We start from the raw sequence: 20,202 nt of genomic DNA, 5'->3' as shown, positions 1-20,202 counted from the left end.
TCACTTTCTTGCCGTGTTGTATGAATCAAGAATCTTTCGTTCCTTCATCGCGTACTGATCCATCGTAGCGTGCCGTGTCTGCGAGCACTTTCCGTCGCGACGATGAACTTCTCTCGACTGCCGGCACAGGTCTGCAAACGCGAGGACGAGAGTCTCTGATGGGTTTTATTTTTGGTAGGATGGGATGACAGCAGACCTTGAGAGGTGCTATCGAAAGGATTGTACAAAGTCGCAAACTCGATTAAGATGAGCTTGGGACAGGAAAGTAAAAAACCTGAGCGTGCTTCCTGCTTCGGAAGTCAGGGTGCGTGTGAATGGTGTGAAGGGAAAAGATGCAGATAAAGAACCGTGCGGATGGATTGGTTTACTTCTGGTAGCTCCAGACGTTGCGGAGGACTGCGAGGTGCGGCAAAGAAGAGGATCAGAGCAAAAGAGGGTTAGTAAATCATGTTGCGCAACGCTGAGTGATGCGGCCCATCATCAAGCGCTGCACGCATCAACACTTTTGCTCTCCTGCTCCTGCTTCAGGGATCCTTCTTCAATGCTCCTGACTGACAATGGCCGTGAAATGATGGGAATGTAGCAAAGGTCTGACTCTCTGGGACCCACTGAATGGCGATGCTTTCTTGCGAAAACGAGCCGGGCATTGAGATCTTAATCCGATGCTTGGTTTGATCTTCGCTCCTTTGAAAAATGTTTTGGAATCCTGCGAATGGGCGTGTGATGCGCCTAATGCAGACTGTCAAGGGCGGTTCCATGGTTATTCCTGCGCTGGCTCTCCAAGGCCCCTTTCATCGATCAATTCCATGATCCGTTGAATCAGCCATGGTTTCTCCTGTTTTCCAGCTGGTCCTTCTATCCTTCTGCAAATGTGTGTGATGCGCGCTGTGGCCGAAAAATATTGATTGGGCGATGGGATGATACTTACGACCCTCCTTCTGGGCAAGACGGTTGAGCGAGTCGTCACCCTCACCGAGCTGGCGGACAAAGCCGGACAGGGGGAAGTTGGTCGACTGGCCGGGGATCATGCGACCGTTGGCATCGACGTCAGCGACGGCGATCTGGACGGAAGCGTGGTCCTTGGCCTCGATGATGCGGCCAGTGGCGGCGCACTTTCGGGGCACGTAAAGGTCAACAAGGTCACCCTGTACGAAATAGCAAATGAAGCAGTGGCGATGATGTCGTGATAATGTCAGTTGTTTGTCGCATGTTGAATTGTCGGGATCTGGGACGTGAGCATGCATCGAGACAACAGAGCAGCAAGATAATCGTTTGTGGCATGTGTCGATCGCAGAGGGTCGAGTAATGAGTCAAAAAGAGCCGAGGGGAGTAGACGCCTGCTGTTGAGTGAGCATAGGTCTGGTCGCCAGCGTCTTCGCGCTGAAAAGAGAGGGCCAATTCAGATTCCGCAGCAGTCCCATCAAAGATTCTTCCCCGGCAATTCTAGAATGTGTTGCCCATGCCAACATAAACCTTTGATGGCTGAACTGCCATGACAGCCGAACGATGCTGATATGCGAAAGATACCGACTGCGTGACTGACAGCCGTGGGAGACAGTTGTCGAAGAGCGCATCATGCAATGCCTCTGCGCGGAACGACACGTTGGATCGAAGCTGTGGTGATGGCAGAGTTGATCAAATGTCGGATCTAGTGTCGCTTCGTCGTTGTTGCATGTTCCTCCATATCCTGCTGCTGCTATTGCTGTTCACGATGCTGCTTGTCGGTGAGGTGATTGGGCAGCAACTTACGCGGTCGTTCTCCATTTTGACAATATGTGATGTGTGATGGTGGTGAGGTCGGGATGGTGTCGTCGCTTACAGTCTCCAGGTCGCTGGCCTCGGGCTGCAGCCCCGCCCACGGCAGATTGCCAATTGACTCCTTCTTTGCCTGGCTCCCCTTCGTGCGTCCTGTAGCGATCTTCTGCGGATCCGAGTGGCAGTCTTGACACGTGACTTGATTTTTGCAGCTATACAGATACTCTAACAAGTCCACAGCCCGTGATCTCAGAATTTGACGTGTATACGCGGTATTTAGGTTTAACAAAACTGAACGATCGAAAAATAATATCAAGCTTACATTAAATTTAATTGCGATGTAACACGTCAAGAGATTTCCTGACGATCTTGGAATGCATTCGAAGTGGCCAGCGCCGTCTTGCTGGCCGTCTTGTCGACGAGACGATGGAGCACCCCTTTACACACTCGCGTCGTCGATTGCGCGACGCTGCAAAGCAAGCGAGTCAATGTACTGTGGATACCAGCTCATTGACGGACAGCGTGTTGCAACACAGGCTAGCGGCACGAGCAAGAACAGGTGTATCGTGGTGCCAGATAGCATTGAAACTATAGGAACCATTATGGGAAGGCTAGAAGTACAGAAGAAAGAAGCCACGACAAAAAAAAAGTGGAAAAGGGGACCAGGGCTAGCTACCAGCAACATGAGTGCGCATATCGGCGATCAAAGAGAGAGATGAGGAGGAGGAGGGAGAGCAACGAGCTGCACTGTTTAGGTGCGCTCACCGCGGAGTCGGCGGGCAAGGGCAATGTCCTTGGGCTGGATGGTGACACGCTTGGCGTGGATGGCAGCCAGGTTGGTGTCCTCAAAGAGCGAGACGAGGTAAGCCTCGGCAGACTCCTGGAGAGCCATGACGGCGCTCGACTGGAAGCGGAGGTCGGTCTTGAAGTCCTGGGCGATCTCACGAACGAGACGCTGGAAGGGGAGCTTGCGGATGAGCAGCTCAGTCGACTTCTGGTAACGACGGATCTCACGGAGAGCGACGGTACCGGGGCGGTATCGGTGGGGCTTCTTGACACCACCGGCCGAGGGGGCCGACTTACGGGCAGCCTTGGTGGCGAGCTGCTTACGGGGAGCCTGTGGGTGTGCGACAAGTGAATCGGGAGGTGATGATGAAATGTTGGTCAGAGACTGCAACCAAAGAGACGATGACCGCGACGACGTCTGCAAAGATGACTTACCTTACCACCGGTGGACTTTCGGGCAGTCTGCTTAGTGCGAGCCATTGTGATAGATTGAAGGAGTGCTAGTACGGGAAGGTACGAGTGAGGGATAGAGTGTTGGATGAGGAGAAAAGTCTGAGGGATGGATCGGCAGAGGTGGATCCTTATATTTGATCTAGGTGCGAGCGGAGATGAGGGGCGTCGAGCGGCAGAGGATTGGTAGCGATGCGCAGCAGGGGACGACTAGAGTGGCCCAAGGTACCGTGAATGCGCAAGTTGTCTTGTGCTGCTGCTGCTGCTGAAACTGCTGCAGGAGCAGACGGATCAACGGCGGGAGGCGCACAACGTCGTTTCGCATGTCAGACTGCTGTCACAGGCTCCAAAAAAGGTCGGGATGCAAACGAGCCGAGCAAGCGGCGCAGCAGGCTCGGAGGATTGTTGCAACGTCGGGCTCAGATCAATGGCGTGGCGGTGAGCGACCGAAGATACAGGATATGCAGCTCCATAGCGACTTGCATGAGGGGTCCGAAAAGTAAGAAAAATGACGAATTGATTTATTTTCGATAAAAAATATGCAGGGTCAATCATGTTCAAAAGATGGCCGCAGAGCACTGTATGAAGCTGAGTCGCGTGGCACACGGCGCGACCTTTTCTCCAATCCCCTGCGTAAATTGGGTTCGAGTCTGACCATCAACGCGCTACATGCCAGAGAAAACGACGGGCTAGATCAACGGCTTCAACGACGCGCCTCCCCCAACGTCGTTCCATGAGCCCAGCTGCTACGCACGGCACTCTCTCATCTGTGGATTCCGTCTGGTCGACACCGTTGCTCGTCAGTCTAGACACTGTGACTGCGCTTTTCTTTCTACGTTCGGGAAGTGAGGTGAAGCACAATATGACCTTGTGTGATAGGCTTCTTTCGACCGCCAACAACAACCTGCTATTGAGCACAGTCAGCAGATGACCGACAAAGTCGTTCTAAGACGGTCCGTAGATAGCGAGTTGCAAGAAAGTGTCTCGAGTGCTAACTTTCGACACGAGGTTAATGTGGTGCGCGTTCGAGATCACAGAACTGAGCACGGAGTTTTTTCGATTCTCGATGGTGCGGGCACGCGATTTTTTATCCTCGCTCCTGAGTCTGACGTTTACTCCAGATTTGACAGGTCTTAAAAATTTAATCAGGGTTGCAGACGTGAATACAAAGGTGCTGTGACTTGTACTTGCGTTCCTGTTTACACGACTTTAATTTTTCTCCGTACAATAATCGACAGAGTCGAGAGTCGAGTTCCACGACGCACACAGAATCACGCCTCTAGAACTCGGTGCGTCCGGCATTCAAGCGAGGCGCGACGATAGACTCAGGCGGAGTAAATAATCTTGTTAAGCTATCTCTGACTCAGTGCTCTCGCATGGGTTCTGGCCTGTTTGCTGAGTCCCACTGAAGCCAAGCCGAAAGTACGAGCACCTGATTTTCCGTGCAGCCTGTGTAAGCCGACCGCCGCCCCGCCAGCCCCGTCATTTTCTCTGAGACTTGGTTCGGCTGCGCAATTTGGCGCTGCATGATGTGGGCCCGACGGCGCTGGCACTGGGACAGTGTTAGTGTGCGCGCATACGCCTCCCTTGAGGTCGCAGCAACACACCCACGTCAACGCAGCAGCAAGCAGCAGCGGTACATGTCGAGTCTCTTGCCGATCTGAGCACGACCCCCAATTCGACTTTTCCATACAAATACCGACCACCGAGCAGGCGTAATTCCCCTTTCCCTCTCTCTCCATCATCCATCACTTCTCTTCAAGAGCCTTCTCAACACAACACTCTCATCCTCCCCCCACCAACCACACAACACTTTCAATATGTCCGGACGAGGAAAAGGCGGCAAGGGTCTCGGCAAGGGTGGTGCCAAGCGTCACCGCAAGGTAAGTCTTCCTCTTGCTCGCACTACACGCGCCACAGATATAGGTTGCTGACTCGTCGCAATCATCCTTTTGCTCATTGTCAATTTCAGATCTTGCGAGACAACATCCAGGGTATCACTAAGCCCGCTATCCGCCGTCTCGCGCGTCGTGGTGGTGTCAAGCGTATCTCTGGTCTCATCTACGACGAGACCCGCGGTGTCCTCAAGCTCTTCCTCGAGTCGGTTATCCGCGACTCGGTCACCTACACTGAGCACGCCAAGCGCAAGACCGTCACCTCGCTCGACGTCGTCTACGCTCTCAAGCGCCAGGGCCGCACCCTTTACGGTTTCGGTGCCTAAACGGTTGTCGCTATCGCAACCTCCCCCGTCCACTGTCTTGTCTCGTTTCTGGCGCTGCCCTCTGTACTTCTAGCATTTCCGATATGCCTCTCTTGTTGCGGCGATCCATTTTTGTGACGCCTGCCAGCCCATGGTAATTTCGACATTTTTACACCCTGTACACCACCATCTTGCCTGAGTCTATTGAGGTCATTTGAGTAGCATATTTTCGCGCTGAGTCAATGGGTTTGGTCTTGTTGATGATGCTGATGAGTCTGCACTCGAGCTTAGTACCCATGGCTCTCCTCAGAAGTTGATGGCTCCGTCAAAATTGGTTTCTGAAGCAGAAGCATCGAAAGTTGAGCATAGCCTGACCGAAGTCCTGCCTGGCCATGTGTGTGCGAGCTCTTCGTCCTTGACACGCTTGGTGAGCGTATGCCCTCCCAATGAGATGACTATGTCCACCTCTGAGACAGTTTCTTTGCTCATGCATTCCAGTAGGTGTGCGAATGTCGAGACTGCCTGTTGATGGGGTGCTCAGGTAAAAAAGAATGTCAAAGCCACTGCGGCGGCTGGAACGATGGCTCCTTGCGTGACGACCGATCGCGTGCTTCTGAGACGCTGTCGGTCGATCGTGAGTTAGCTCTTCGAGCCCAAGTGCTGTGTTCGAACATCATTCGAGAGATCCGAGACGATGTGCACAAGGAAACAAGATGGCAGGGATCCCCGATGAGGCTATCACCAGGGAGTCGGTATCTCCGACGATGGATTGGGGAGAACGTGCGCAACGTCCAACACCCGATGCGATGGAGAGGTCTCATCTGAGGCGGACGACGACCCCCGGCGTGTCGAGTCAGCGTCAATTCAGCTTGACGCCGGGGCAGATCCGACTCGATCGCGAACGGTGCTTCATGTCGCTCAAAGTATCGGGCGATGACGTGGATATCTCAGGCGAAATCCGAGCTGCGAGGAAGGAGCAGCAGAAGACTAGTATGCATTCAGCGGGACACAACTGTGAATGGCACAGCGAAGAGGGGAATGTTGTACGAGATGAAGGAGGCATACGCGGCTCAGCATCGCAACCGAGTGGCAGTGCACCAGTGAATTCTGCGCGGCTTCCTTGGCAAAGCAGAGCGAAAGAGAGCTCAAGGGAAGGAAGGGGAGGTTACCGCTCTGCGTCAATTTTGTTGTTTACGATCGGTTTGCACCATCGCACACAGCTGGCGGAAGCTGCGATCTGCACGATGGATGTGACACTCTGTGGCAAGCGAACTGAAAATTGGCCCTCTTGCTGTTTCCTTCCTAGTTAAAGCAGGATCTACGGTGAAACGGCTTTCCATGGCTACCTTACAACACGTCATGATGGGATGCTTTCATCGTCAGGTCCCTGTCCAACATCCGTTCGGATCATCGGGTCAGCTTCTACAAGACCATGGAAGGGGACGAGCGGAACAGTGGTTGCACCCCTGCTGCATGTCCGCCCCCGCAAATCGAGACGATGCGCTCTTAGGAAGTCACTTTGCAAGGACCGGTTCAAAAGATCTTGTGGACGGCTGAGGTGACGGCAGTAAATTTCAAGGTGGACTTTTATGAAATTCTAAAATATGGCTTCAGGGTCCTCTGCTCAACCGCCTTGGAAGTTTAGGAAAAGCCAAGCAATAAGCTACGTCGTTGTGCTGTTGCTAGTTCCAAAACCGACACTGTGCCCTGATCAGCGATGCACAGCAATTCTGGCCAAGCCACTCATTTGCATCCAAGCGCTTCTGCAGCGGCTCCTCTGCAGACCTCCGTTGAACTGCTTCAAGAGCATTCAGTATCTTGGCCGCAAGTTGTTGTGTCTTTGCAACACCACACAGAGGACCAGCGCAGAGACGGGGCCTTTCCGAAAGCAAGACTCAGCGACGGGTGTCGTGTGTAGTGCGGTGGATCAAAGTCGCACAGAAGACAACGGCCTCTGGAACCGGCCGCCAAGACCCTACTTCCCCACGAGGAACTGTTTGGCTTGGCATCGCCGCCTTGGAACTTTCGCCGCCTCCTGAGTCCCTTCGCTTCCTTCCTTGCCTCACTCCTATTCCACCTCCGCTCTGCCTTTGACGACACCGCCTTTTGCGCATTCGACCGTTCTTGCTTCCATTGCCGGCGTTGCGGTCTGACGTAAAAAAGTCACTCCGACAGCTTGTCGGGACGGTCCAGGGCTTCCGACTTTGTCAGGTGAGCCTCGTCCGCGGTCATCCGTCTTCGGTTCCTTTCGACAAGTCTCTCACCTTCCCTCTGGTCTCTGCGAACCAGCATCTTCACCCTCTCGCCACCATATAGAACCTCGTTCCTCCTTGACCAGCCTTCGCACACCCCAGTTTCTGCAACGATACACACTTTTTGTGGCGGTCAACGCATCCGCGAGCCTGGCTTAGCCCCCCAAAACTTTCTTTCCATTGGTCTGCACCTCAACATTCTTCCGATGCAGTGCTTCGCGGCGCATCGATGGCTCGCGACTTTGCTGCTCGCCTTCTTCTTTGCGGCGAATCCCGTCACGGCGCGGAGCAGCCGAAGTGGACCGTTGCAACGCATAGGCAGAACAAGCAATGTGAAGGTGGAGCACATCCCACGCACTACGTCTCCGCACCTTGGAGCAAGGGGCGACTCCATGTCTCCAATTCGTCTCAGCTTCCGTGCATTCCAGCAAGAATTTCACCTCCATCTGCAACCCAACGAACACATTCTGCATCCTGATGGCACACTCGTTCGATACTATGGCCTGAACGAGACCACAGGGCAAAGCTACGTCACTTCTACAGAGACGCTCTACCCCGGCGATGTACCCGCCTACCATGGTGTCGTCGTCCATGCTTCCCATTCGCGTCGCCGTCTCGAAGAAGATCGAGTCGGTGTCGCTCGCGACATGTACAACGACCGCGATCTCGGCGTCGTAGGTCGCGCAGCCATCATGCTGCACGACGACGGCTCACTGTCTGGCGTTCCGTCCTTTTCGGGAAGCTTCGACTGGCTTGGCAACGTCCACCACATCGACACGCCTCGTACCTACATGTCGAAGCGTCAACTGGATGACCCGCGGCTCGAGTCGCGTTCCTTGGCATTAACCAACATGGTCGTTCATCGAGATTCCGACATCACCCTCGAGCCGAGGGACGATTCATCAGCGGCCAACTTCACCGCTTCCATGGCCTGCAACTCGGACGGGCATGACTTCAACACTCACAACCGATTGGTGTTGAGCCAAGACAACAACGACGACTCGAGTCGCTCCGTTTACTCCTTCTTCAAGGTGCCAACCCCAGCCCGCCTCTCTCGCCGCGACCTGTTCGCCGGATGGAACGATCTTTTCGCCAGATCTATCCAGGACGACGTGGTCGAATCTCCTCGAGCTTCTCCGGACGCTTTCGTCTACCGCCAAGACTTCGATGACTACCTTGAGCCCACCTTCCGCAGGAGGCAAGCCACAGGCAACGACGTTGGTAACGGCGGCAACCAGACCAACAGCTTCGAGAACGTCATCGGTAACACCGCAGGCTGTCCAAGGAGCGCTCGTGTGGTCTACGCTGGCGTCGCCTCGGACTGCGCTTACACAGAGCGTATCGGTACGCAGGACGACACTCGACGCGAGATCCTCAGCAACATGAACTCGGTCTCGAATCTCTACCGATCCTCATTCAACGTTTCGATCGGCGTCGTCGAGCTCGACGTGCGCTCAGCGAGCTGCCCCAGCAGCGCTTCGCAGGATGCGCCCTGGAACCTCGGCTGTGGCACTGTCACTATCGATGAGCGTCTCAGCGACTTTTCGCAGTGGCGGTCGCAGCAACCTGGCAACGGCATCGGCCTCTGGCACCTCATGACCGCCTGCTACTCTGGCACCGAGACCGGCAGGGAGATTGGCGTCGCTTGGCTTGGCACCTTGTGCATGACCGACGCATCCAGCAGCCGCGGTCAGACTGTTAGTGGAACTGGTGTCAGCTCGCTCACCCCACGGCAGTGGCAGGTCATGGCACACGAGATGGGTCACAATTTTGGCGCCATCCATGACTGCACCAACGGCTGCACCAGCAACTCGAACTACGCCGTTCAGAACGGCGGGGCGCCCTGCTGTCCGCTCTCAGCAACGACATGCAACGCAAATGCCCAGTTCATCATGAACCCTTCATCGACGTCGAGCGCCAACATCCAAAATTTCAGCCAGTGTTCGGTCGGCAACATCTGCTCATTGTTGGGGCAGGGTCTCGATACATCGTGCATTCAGGCGCCTGGTCAGCGCAGCACACTCAGCACGCAGCAGTGCGGAAACGGTATCCTGGAGCCGGGCGAGGAGTGCGATGCCGGACCCAACGGATCGCAGTGCTGCACCAGCCAATGCAAGCTGGTGTCGGGCGCACAATGCGATCCAGCCACGAGTGCTTGCTGTTCTAGCTCGTGTACCTTTGCGCCCTCGACACAGGTATGCCGCCCCTCTGTCGACGATCGCTGCGACAGCGCCGAAACGTGTACGGGCACGTCGGCAGAGTGCCCTGCGGATGTGACCAAGGACGACGGAAGCTCATGTGGTAGCGGCCTGTCGTGCGCCAACGGTTACTGCACTTCGCGCGATCTGCAGTGTCAGCAGGCTTCGACCGGCCAGCTCAACTTCCGATCGGCCTGTTCGGCGTCGAACGCCAACTCGTGCCAGCTAACGTGCCAGAGTCCGAACTCGGCCAATTCATGCCTGATCCTCCAGCAGCCATTCATTGACGGTACCAGCTGTGGCTACGGTGGACGTTGCGAGAACGGCGAGTGCAAGTCGGGCTCGTGGCAGAACACATTCCGCAGCCTTTACACGGACAATCTGCGCATCTCGATCCCCGTCACCATTGTCGTAGGCATCATCGTACTGCTGATTGTATTCGCCATCGTGCGTCGGTGCTGCTGTGGTAGTCGTCGTCAGAGGCCAGCCAGATCTTCTGGTAGGAGACCTTTCCAGAGGTCCAACGGCGGTGGAATGAACGGTGCAGCCTACAACATGCCCATCCCAGATGGAACATCGCAAGGCAGTCAGCGCAGCTCCCAAACCCAGGGAGCGTATGCTGCGCCTTCGATGCCGCCGCCACCGATGCGTCAAAGCTATCCAAGCTACAGTAACGGAAGTCCACGCCCAAATGGTTGGATTGATCCGACTGCCTACAACGGTCCCAACCGGCACTGAACGTCAAGCAACGCGCTGCATCTACCTTCCACAGTATATAGGACATTTTGACTCCCAGCAAAAAGCTCCATCTGATCAGTTGTGTATATACAAAGTCGAACGTTCTGGTCTGATCGCCATCACTCTCGTCATCTATGAACCATAGCACAGCAAGGACTGCAACCTCTCAACTCTCATTGGCTCTACCACACATTTTGACGACCATAGATTGTGACTTGCATGTAAATCAGATCGAAACAGCTGTCTGAACAAGGTGTAATGTCGAGAGTTGACCATGGGTGTGCAACTGAAAGTTGGAGGCCGCTGCCTTACTGCGAGAAGATCCATGCGAGCGTGGTTGGTTGTGCCGCGGGCGTAGCGTGTGCAGCTTGTCGAGGTGAGCACGTTCTTTGTGCAAATGCACATGCAGCACGGACGCATTTTTTCTCTTTCTTTTTTCTGCTCATGTCAAGGTGTGTGAGGCACTTGAGCTCAGTCGCTTTTCGACTTTTAATTTCGAGAAAGAAAAAAAAAACAACATGGCGGCTTGGCAAGGGTGTTGTGGTGCCGTGCGCTCGACAAAAGAGTGTGGATGCGAGGCTCAGCTGTGACGCTTTGGCAATTTGCCATTTGCCATTTGCCATCTGGTGAATCTCGTCGCCATCATCTTTCAACGACTCGCTTGCTTTGCTACTTCTTCTGTTTCTCATCAACGCCTTTCCTGCCGGTCGACCATCGCTCAAACACCTCGTCGACCGTGCATAGAAGCGTCTCTCTGGCCGCACGACGCTCGGTCGCCTCTTGCCCCCTAGCTCCTCCACAGCCCGGTTAGTCGAGCATTGCTTGCATCCGCTTCAACTACCTCCGCTCCACAGCATTCCCGTTGCGGCGCAAGATCTGGACGACAAGCGATACGCAATCGCCTTTATCGGGCAGCCCTCTCCGCACTTGCTTGATACAGCTCGTACTGACGTGTACGGTCCAACAATCATTGAGCTTCATCCCACACGCTTGCGTAACGCTCGACTCTCGCTGCTCGCGTCGATAGCATCAGACGTGCCAGCTTCAAGCCAAGCTGCCAAAGCTGCGACGGCTGCTGCTTTTTGCTCACTAGTCTGCTGTCCAGTCGCCTCCTGCGCTTCGTCGTTGCTCTTTCTGCATCTCTCTTGCAGCAACGAACCATGCTCTCGTCCAGTCCAGATCACCTCACAGCTGCATCACCACCAGGACCGCCTTCTTCGCAGTCGTCGTCTGTGGGATCCTGCTACACCTCTGAATCCTCCCGAGCTTCCTTTCAAGCTCGACCCACGCTCTCCGACCCTTCCTCGAGCTCTACCAGCCCGGCCAGTGCATACGACCGACCCTCTGAACTCACGCATACGCCCGCCCTTGTCAAACGCTCTGCCGAAACCACGCCCGTCAGTCCGAGGTCGAGCACGCACCACACGTCCATAGATCGTCATCCAAATCAGTTTGGTGCGCGCTCGACGAATCACACGGCTAGCTTGTCGCGTGCATCGCCCAGAGCCGATCATTCCCGCATCCGCACCATGCAACCGCCCGCGAGCGGTCCACGCGAGTTCGGCCATCTCGATGCATACCATCGTTCTGGCTCTTCGAGAAATGTGATCAACGAGAGCTCTCCGCACGCCGCCCGTGAGGCGCAGCACTTTGGCAGTCCAGACAACCATAGTGGACCCGCACCAAAAGCCCGCCGCACTAGTCCCGGCGGATCGCGGGCCCCGCCCCATCAGGGCAGCCCTGTTCCATACAGCCACAATGCCAACTCGCATCCTCTTACGACCACTTCAAGATCCCCAACTGCGTCGACCCAAGCGTCATCATCTGGCACGACGACGCAGGCCAATGGCTTCCGTACGGAAACATCATGGTCCGACACGCTTGCTGGAGGCAGACCACCAGATCAGAACCAGGGGGCCCAGCCTTCTTGGCCCCATTCCGAACATCCGCAATCGCACGTCACCCAGCCCTTGATGCTATCGCCTCGATCGCACGGCATCGGCGCTGGCCCCGAACAACAGGATCCACACCCGCCCACGTCGACGAGATCGGCGTCTCCTCAGCTCTGGTCCCACTCGCTGGCGGATCGCAGCGAAGGTGCAAGCAGATCAAAGCAGCCGTCGCTGCCCAAAATGGACCTCGCCACGTTTGCTCCCCAAGAACTGCTCAAGATCCTCGCCACATTGCTGCACGAGATCGCCACGGCAAACGACGACTTTCAGCCAGACGGAGGCAAGGACGAATCGTCCCGATCTAGACGTTCGGCTCGTAGTCGAGACCGTTCGACGCCAGCAACGCCGGCCGACTCGAATGATACCACCGATGCTTCGGCGATGCGCGGACATTCGGCCCCCCCAGGCTCGCACCTGTCATTCAACGACTCACGGCGTCCCTCGGTGACAACAGCGGCTCTAGGCGCGCTTGCAACTCCATCGAGCACTTTATGCTTCCACGCCCGCAACGTGCCAAGCATCAGCATCGAGTCGTACCTCTTGCGTATCCTTAAATACTGCCCTACCACCAACGAAGTGTTCTTGAGCCTGCTAGTCTACTTTGATCGCATGAGCAGGATGGGGACGGGCGCAAAGCCGGGTGCGAATGGCGAAGGAGAGGTCGCAGGCGAAGCAGCTGGTCTCCCGCGCGCCGTCGAACGCGCTACAGGGCAGCAGGAACTCGGCTTAGACGCATCGGCGCGCCAATCGGACGGCACATCGTCCAAGGAGGTGCAGCCTTATACCCATCCAGGCATCCGTGGTTTCGCCATCGACAGCTACAATGTGCACCGTTTGGTGATTGCTGGTGTCACGGTGGCGAGCAAGTTTTTCAGCGATGTCTTCTACACGAACAGCCGCTACGCCAAGGTCGGCGGATTGCCGCCGCACGAGCTCAACCAACTCGAGCTGCAATTCCTTCTGCTCAACGACTTCCGCTTGACGATCCCGCTTGAAGAGATGCAACGCTATGCAGACCAGCTGCTCATGTATGCGAGTGGGAGACCGGAAATGGCCAAGCTCACAAAGGCAGTGAGTTCGAATGCGCTTTCCGACAGCTCCAGTTCCAAACCGAACGCAAGCTCCGACGTCAGATCCGCCTCGAGCGCGGACGCAGGCCAAGCTGTCGCCACATCGGGGACCAGCTCGCAAGGCGCTAGTGCTAGTGCCGGCCGCCACGAGGCCGACTCTGAAGGTGACGTGCAAATGGCAGACGCTCAACCTTGACAGGGGCGAGCCCCAAAGCCCGTCTCTCAGGCTGTTCTTTTCACAATCAATACACATTCCAGACCCCTTTCGAATATCCGCGTGTCGTCCCGTCTCACTTACGTATGCAGCATGCGCCGGTTTCTTTGGCATTGCAGCGGGACGTGTCCAGAGAGCGAATGTGACTGGCTCGGGATCATGCGTGAATGCAAGCAGAGCCACTCCGTCTACACAACAAAGCCACAAACAAAAGGCTGCGGGCGGTATTGTCGACTACGCTCACGCATGAGCTCATGCAGAGGAAGGCAGGAAACACAACTCTGTGAAACGACTGGCAAACATTTCAGATTGCCGGGCTCAGCTGTGCAGGTCCACGTTACCGGTTGCATGGAACGCCTTGGCGAGCGTTGCAAGGAGCGATCGTGCCGCGGTTGGAACAATGGTGATGCGAATGGATGCTTGGAGACCGGACAAGATTTTTGGCTGTTTGCAAACATTGTTGGCGATCAATGTTTTCTTCGCTTTTGTCGTCTGCTGTGTGTCATCGCTAAGGCCCTCTCGTGCAGATTTCGAAATGCGACGAGAACAATGGAGACAATGGGCAGGGGGCAGAAAAGAGGACAACCGACGCACGCGTAGCGCCGTTTTTGTCCTTTTCCACCCTCGCTTGGTCCAATCACGCTGTATTCTTTGTCGACGCTGGCGGCTGATACAACATTGGGTTCAGGCCCGTGATAGAGATCGGCTGTAGCCTTTCCGAATCGGACGGAAAGGTCCAGCCTTCACCCGGTGAGCTGGATCGGTCTGCTGTGGATGTCAACCGACATAGCTGACCTTCACCACCCCTCTGCGATGGGGAAATCGAATCACAAAAGAGGTTGCTGGCCTGAAGTGACGTATCTGTCATCGCCTTTGTTGTGACGGCAAGCTCGAGTATCCATTGATCGCCCCTGCTGAACCCACAAGATCTATCTTCTTGGCGGATTGCCGTTCAGATTGCCGCGGTCCAAGACGATCTCAGCGCCGCCAAATCCCAGGTCTGCATGGATACAGGGCAAAGCCCGCACGAGCAGCGGCATGGAGCGAAGCCCGCCACGCTAACGCTGTGCTCATGCATGCTTGCCAACAATGCGTATCCGTTGATGCATCCCATCACGCCAGATGCGAACAAACAATGATGGGCGCAACGATCCGGAAACGCAATCTTACGAGAGTGAATGCATGCATGCCTCTGCCACTGCAGAATCGGCGCAAGTTCAAGCCTCACTTTGTCGCTTTTCCCGATCCCGACTGGGTCGGAGTCGGTGGACGACAGAAGCATCGCATTCATCGAACCTCTATCGCTTCTTTCTTTCCACTGACACCCAGACGTCTCGGAGGATGGATCCGGTTTCATTGGACCTGCAGCATGCCGGGCCACTACCTCGGTGCCGACGTCGCCTCACCTTGTTTTGCCAACGCCACCACCTGAGCCGCATACTAAGCGAAAACGTCGGCTGGTGCTAAGTTATCTCAGCAGCCTTGTCATGGGTTCGGTCTCTTGCGAGAAGTCCGGTTGTCCCCTTTGTCGCACCAAAGAGTTCAGGGAGAGAGATTTGCTTCCTATCTTGGTCAAGAGACGCGGGAGTCCAGTATTGATGGGAGGTCACGTTCCGTCACATGGAAGGTATCGCTTTCACGTAGAACTCACACAGCTCGTCGCTACAGCATCCGCTCGCTCTGCCGACGGAAAGCGGAAGGCGACCTCCCGAATCTTTATCTCATCTCCTGGTGCGATACTATGAGTTTCCGCGGAACCATGCACCGTCCAGCCTGGAGATCCGACCCCCCACACCAGACAGCCCCTGCAAGCCACGCGATCGCTGCAAGCTGCACAAGTTTCAGAAGCGTTCGCATTCGGATGTATGACACAGGTGCATTGCATCAATGCCACGTAAGAAACAAGCCATTGTTCATGCCGTCCACGCAGAAACTTTCTTTCTCGAGGTCAGGATCGTGGTCGACGTGATATCTGATGCGAACGCTTTGTCGTCAGGTGAATCGACCATTCTTCCATTTCAAAGTCGATCTGGTCCAAGGAATAGCTCGGAGCTCGTCCCGAGGACCAGTCCAGCTTCTCTGTCCACGAACCTGACCGTATACCGACTACGAGCGTTAAAAGCACCATTCACAATGGTCTGTATGCTGCATCGGTATGGGATTCTAGATGGATAATGATCGGCGCACGTTCGATGCTTTCCAGCGCTCAGCTTCACTACCTTATGGCGAGGCTCGCAAAAGGCGACGAGGTGTCATGCGCTGAATTTGAGTTGGCTGGTCGCAGCGGCGCACAGATCACCTCGCCGCGACCACTAGCGAGCCCTGGGTCCACATCGACAAGAGGCACATACTACGGTGAGATGTTTCCTTAGTGATAGCATCATCACCCTTTGACACGACACGCCAGGACATTGTCGCCGGAATGGCTGGAACGGTTGCGATGACTGCAAGATGCTGACAGGCGCGTACCTTAGAAAGTGTGCTCTCGGCTAGCCCCACATAAAATTCATGCCAAGCACATGCACAGTAATGCCCTTTTTCGCTTTTTCCGAGTTGCCGGTCTGCGCTGATTCGTCTTTGGGCTGTCACACGGCGTTACCATGACCCTTTGTTCCCGATAACATTGTCCCTTTGTTCCTTCCTGCTCCGTCGTACATCTTAATTCACAACGCAGAGGCATCCGACGGATCGACTTTCAAAGCATTGTGCTGTCGACTCTCATTTCTGGTGCCGAGATGACAGAATAAGTTCACGGCTTCTCCAGCTGCGCAACGCTGTCGTCCTTCCCGCCATACCTAACCCTGGCCAGCGACAGAGGGTTCGACGGCAGATCGCACATCCAGGTCAGGCCTCTCCACTGTTCCGGTCCCCAGATGCTGTGGATATCGAATTTATGCTTTTGAAAAGAATGGCCTATGCTGAGATGGCGGCGCAGAAAGCTTCCTCGACTTCAGCCCACTTATGGCCTTTGTGACGTGAAACTAAGTCCCACCCTTTGCAGTCGCTTCCTTGAGCTTGGGCCTCCTCTACAGTACAATCAAGTGTTTCGATAATGAAACAGGGACGTGCGCGACTGCTTGCTCATCTGCAGCAGCGATGGCATGTGTGGGTCCAGCTCCTCCTACATATTGGAACCCTTTTGCAGAAGGATGGTCTTTCGGAGCTCCCTTTCTTTCAACCCTTAGTCCCAACGATCATTCCCTTCCATCCTCGTTCAAAGTACGCCTTGTCCAACTTTCCATCTCATCAAGCTCAGGCAGGTCTGACCTTTGAAAGGGATCGGTTTGCTCAACATGCGAGACTCGGGCAGCACCCAAGGCGTCATCACCCGATCGGCGCAGCGCAACAACGCCATGGTCGATCTCTTCCATGGCTGGTCGACGGATGCACAGCCGAGCGACGACATCGCGTCCACATCCGCGGTCGTGCTCGAGAACAATGCGCTGAAGCGCACTGCCTCGCAAGAAGCATCCTTATGGACCAGCGAGGAGGCAGCCCCTCAATTCCAATCCATCACGTTCCCCAAAAAGGATTCGTCACTGGCCGTGTCACTCTATACAGGCTTCAAAGAGGATCAGGAGGTGGCTGAAGAGGCAGAGCTCGAAAGGATCCGACGTCTTCCTCCATCCAAACGACCCGGTGTGTCGCATGCCAAAAAGACGCCGCCCAACCACATCAAGCGTCCTCGCAACGCCTACATTATCTTTCGATCGCACACCGTATCGCAAAAGCTCATACCAAAAGAGGTCGAAAATGACCATCGCAATATCAGCCGGATCATCGCACACATGTGGAAGAGCTTGACACCCGAAGATCGTGCACACTACGAGCAGATCGCCAAGGAGGAGAAGGAGAGGCACAAGCAGCTCTTCCCCAACTACCGATACCAGCCCGCAACGCGCCGCACAGGAGTCAGCAAGCGCAACGTCAAGAAGCTCGAGAACGGCGAAGAGGAGTGTCAGGAGATCGCCGACATCATCCTCAAGGCGCAGGGTAAGGATGGCGTCATTGTCCGCAGTGGTCCCTCGAAAGCGGTCAAAAGGGCACGCGAGGCGACGCGTGCTTCGTCGGCAGCAGCTCGCAGAGCTGACAAGGCCTCGACACCACGCGCCAAACGAGTCCGAGTGGCCAAGTCTGAAACGGACGAGTCGGATGCTGTAACTTCGGCGGCGGCTGGCGAGGTGCTCGAGACCGTCTTCTTGCATCCATCGCCATCGTCCTCGCCGATGACGGACCCTAGCAGCGGCAGCAGTCACGAAGCCGGATCGCTGCCAACGCCTTCGCCAGAACCGTTCCAGTTAGCATCAAGAACGACCTCTGTCGATTACGGTCAATTAGCGCAATCACCCGACCACACAATAAAGATTGCATCGGATATCTTTGGACGTCGTTCGTCTTCCGTACCGGTGACGCGAGCGTGCTCTCCGCCGCCATCCTTCCTCTCGGCTGTTCGAGAGCACACCGCCGTCACCGCCCTCGGTTCGGATCACAACGAGTTGATCGAGGTAGAACACACAGAGGTGGAGGATGGCGATCATTTCAGCATGCCAGCACCTGCCTGGAAGGGTCGCAAGACCCTGCCTCCTGCTCCGATTGCAAACACGTGGCAGTTCGCTTCGTACGATGACCAGTCGCTACCATCGCCGCGATCGTTCGAGAGCTTCGCATCGGCGAGCAAAGCGGCTAGCGCTCGACCGCGCACCGCGTGGCCATCAACGCCGAGCTCGAGCAGCTTCCGCGGCTTCTTCCATCCTTGGGCGGTGGAGCACGGTAATGAGTCGATGCTCATCTCACCGATGACGGCGTCGTTCCAGGACCTGAGGAGACGCAGCTCGCTTGCCCGGGCCGGGTCGATCGCTGGTCGAAGGCAGGATTCTTTTGGTACAGAGGCTCCTTACGCTTCTGGCGAACGAGAAGAGGATGCCGATGTCGCGCAAGCAACCTTAACCTCTGCATCTGACGTTCGTCTTGGGGACGCTCCTCTTTTTGACGAGGTTGCGAGAACATCTGCGGTGAGCTTGGAGCCGGAGGCATCCACGACCGACTATGTCGATTCCCGAGGCTTCGCCTTTGACCCAGCTCTGGAAGGCGAAGGCTGTGAGCCAGCTGCGGCCGAATCTGTGGCCGAGCAGCAGGAGCTTCCCAGCCGCAGCCAGGCGACTCAGCCTGTGCTCCCATTTCCTCGTTTCTACGCAGAGAGTCCGCGCGCTTCATTCTCGGGCAGTACCCTGGCCGCTGCCGCTCGCGACTGGGCCAGCATGAAGAGGCGTCGGAGCAGGATGGCACCGCCTCCCGTCGTCAACGCGGACAACGAGGCGGTACCACAGCCGGCCGAGATGCCAGCTAGCGGCGACACCGACTCGATCGAATCTTCCGATCATCGAAACGCGAACAAGTCCTCACGGTACAGATCCAGCCTCGAAGAGTCGGTGGAAAGAGCCGTGATGCTGGCACTCGGCAAGGAGCACAACCAGGACTCGGATCGAGGCGAACGAAACTCGAAGATTGTCGAACAGATCCTGTCTTCGCTCAGCACTGAGCTTGCTTTCCAACAGCAGCACCAACAATCGGACCATCACCACCATCAGCAGCAGCAGCAGATGATGGCGCCGCCATCGATGTACGCCACTGACGAGGCTGCGTCAAGCTTCATTGGCTCTCGCTCACGCTCTTCATCGCGGGCATCTCGTACACACTACTACGCCAGCAATACAGCAAGCGCAGATGGATCGTCGTTGCGAACCTCGAAGCCGCTTCCCTCGCCATTGCAGCTGGTCGTGTCGAACCACGAGATGGGTTCCGACGCTGTGCACTCTCATCCCCACTCTCACGCTTACTCCCACTCTCCCTCCTATTCGTATTCTCAGTCGACTTCCCAGCATTGTGTATGAAGGCCCTGGCTTCCCGACTGATCCCCTGTCTTCACTTGCGCACTGTTTGATTTTTATGCCATACGTATTGATTCCGCTTCCTCTTTTGCCCTGTTGGCATTTGTGTGTGCGTCTGGCTTCGAGAACTGCGAGATTCGCTCAGTGTCACCTAGCAGAGTCTCTGGTCGAAAGAACCTGGGGCACAAGTCGGCTATGGAAAAGGGCACAATGTTACGTCGGAGCAAATGTTGTTTTTAAAATGTTTCAACTTGAAACTTGTGTCACGTGCAGAACTATACGAAGAAGTGCGCTGAGACGGACGCCCAGCGAAAATTGGGTTGAAATTCGCGAAGTGGCTCTGATCCGAAAACGAGGAGTTCAGCCTGGACGAGACCGACGTGAGACGCTGCAGCAGTGGCCAGATGAGAAGCCAAGGTGAGCGTGAGCGGCACACTGCACCATACGCTGGAATACAGCTCTAAGAAAGAGAGAGTGAGTCGACCGAGTCCGACCGTTGCGAGCGGGCAGGCAGTCTCGAATGTTCATCTCTTCGCGATTCTCCTTGACACCGTCATCCTTCAAGATCCCATAGCATATTCTTCAAGAGTAAGTTGGCATATACAATCGTCGCATCACCATCGATCTCAACTCGGCACAGCATTGCAGGGGAGCACCGGAGAGACTGTAGCAATTGCAGACATGGAAGGTTCACGACAA

General features: G+C 55.6%; 5 protein-coding genes across 5 annotated transcripts; 4 read left to right on the top strand and 1 right to left on the bottom strand.

Moving 5' to 3' along the window:
• PHSY_001050 (histone H3.2) lies at positions 1-3,316 on the bottom strand (the record flags this gene model as incomplete). Its single annotated transcript, XM_012331682.1, has 5 exons — positions 1-131; positions 929-1,225; positions 1,750-1,980; positions 2,521-2,872; positions 3,221-3,316. 5 exons carry the CDS (start codon positions 3,314-3,316, stop codon positions 1-3), a joined length of 1,107 nt encoding a protein of 368 aa, XP_012187072.1.
• Positions 3,317-4,811: 1,495 nt separating this feature from the next.
• On the top strand, positions 4,812-6,016 carry PHSY_001049 (histone H4; the record flags this gene model as incomplete). Its single annotated transcript, XM_012331681.1, has 3 exons — positions 4,812-4,874; positions 4,964-5,198; positions 5,733-6,016. The coding sequence occupies 3 exons, from the start codon at positions 4,812-4,814 to the stop codon at positions 6,014-6,016; spliced, it is 582 nt and encodes a 193-aa protein (XP_012187071.1).
• A 1,633-nt stretch (positions 6,017-7,649) lies between these two features.
• PHSY_001048 (zinc metalloprotease) lies at positions 7,650-10,379 on the top strand (the record flags this gene model as incomplete). The annotated part of the gene is made up of 1 exon (XM_012331680.1): positions 7,650-10,379. One exon carries the CDS (start codon positions 7,650-7,652, stop codon positions 10,377-10,379), a length of 2,730 nt encoding a protein of 909 aa, XP_012187070.1.
• A 1,160-nt stretch (positions 10,380-11,539) lies between these two features.
• PHSY_001047 (cyclin) lies at positions 11,540-13,597 on the top strand (the record flags this gene model as incomplete). Its single annotated transcript, XM_012331679.1, has 1 exon — positions 11,540-13,597. One exon carries the CDS (start codon positions 11,540-11,542, stop codon positions 13,595-13,597), a length of 2,058 nt encoding a protein of 685 aa, XP_012187069.1.
• A 3,311-nt stretch (positions 13,598-16,908) lies between these two features.
• PHSY_001046 (hypothetical protein) lies at positions 16,909-19,506 on the top strand (the record flags this gene model as incomplete). The annotated part of the gene is made up of 1 exon (XM_012331678.1): positions 16,909-19,506. One exon carries the CDS (start codon positions 16,909-16,911, stop codon positions 19,504-19,506), a length of 2,598 nt encoding a protein of 865 aa, XP_012187068.1.
• Positions 19,507-20,202: the final 696 nt, after the last annotated feature.

This window comes from Pseudozyma hubeiensis (genome assembly GCF_000403515.1).
Source record: "Pseudozyma hubeiensis SY62 DNA, scaffold: PHS13, whole genome shotgun sequence".
Classification (NCBI taxonomy): Eukaryota; Fungi; Basidiomycota; class Ustilaginomycetes; order Ustilaginales; family Ustilaginaceae; genus Pseudozyma; species Pseudozyma hubeiensis.
Note: the sequence above shows the minus strand (reverse complement) of the source record. Positions and strands in the feature narration are given on the sequence as shown.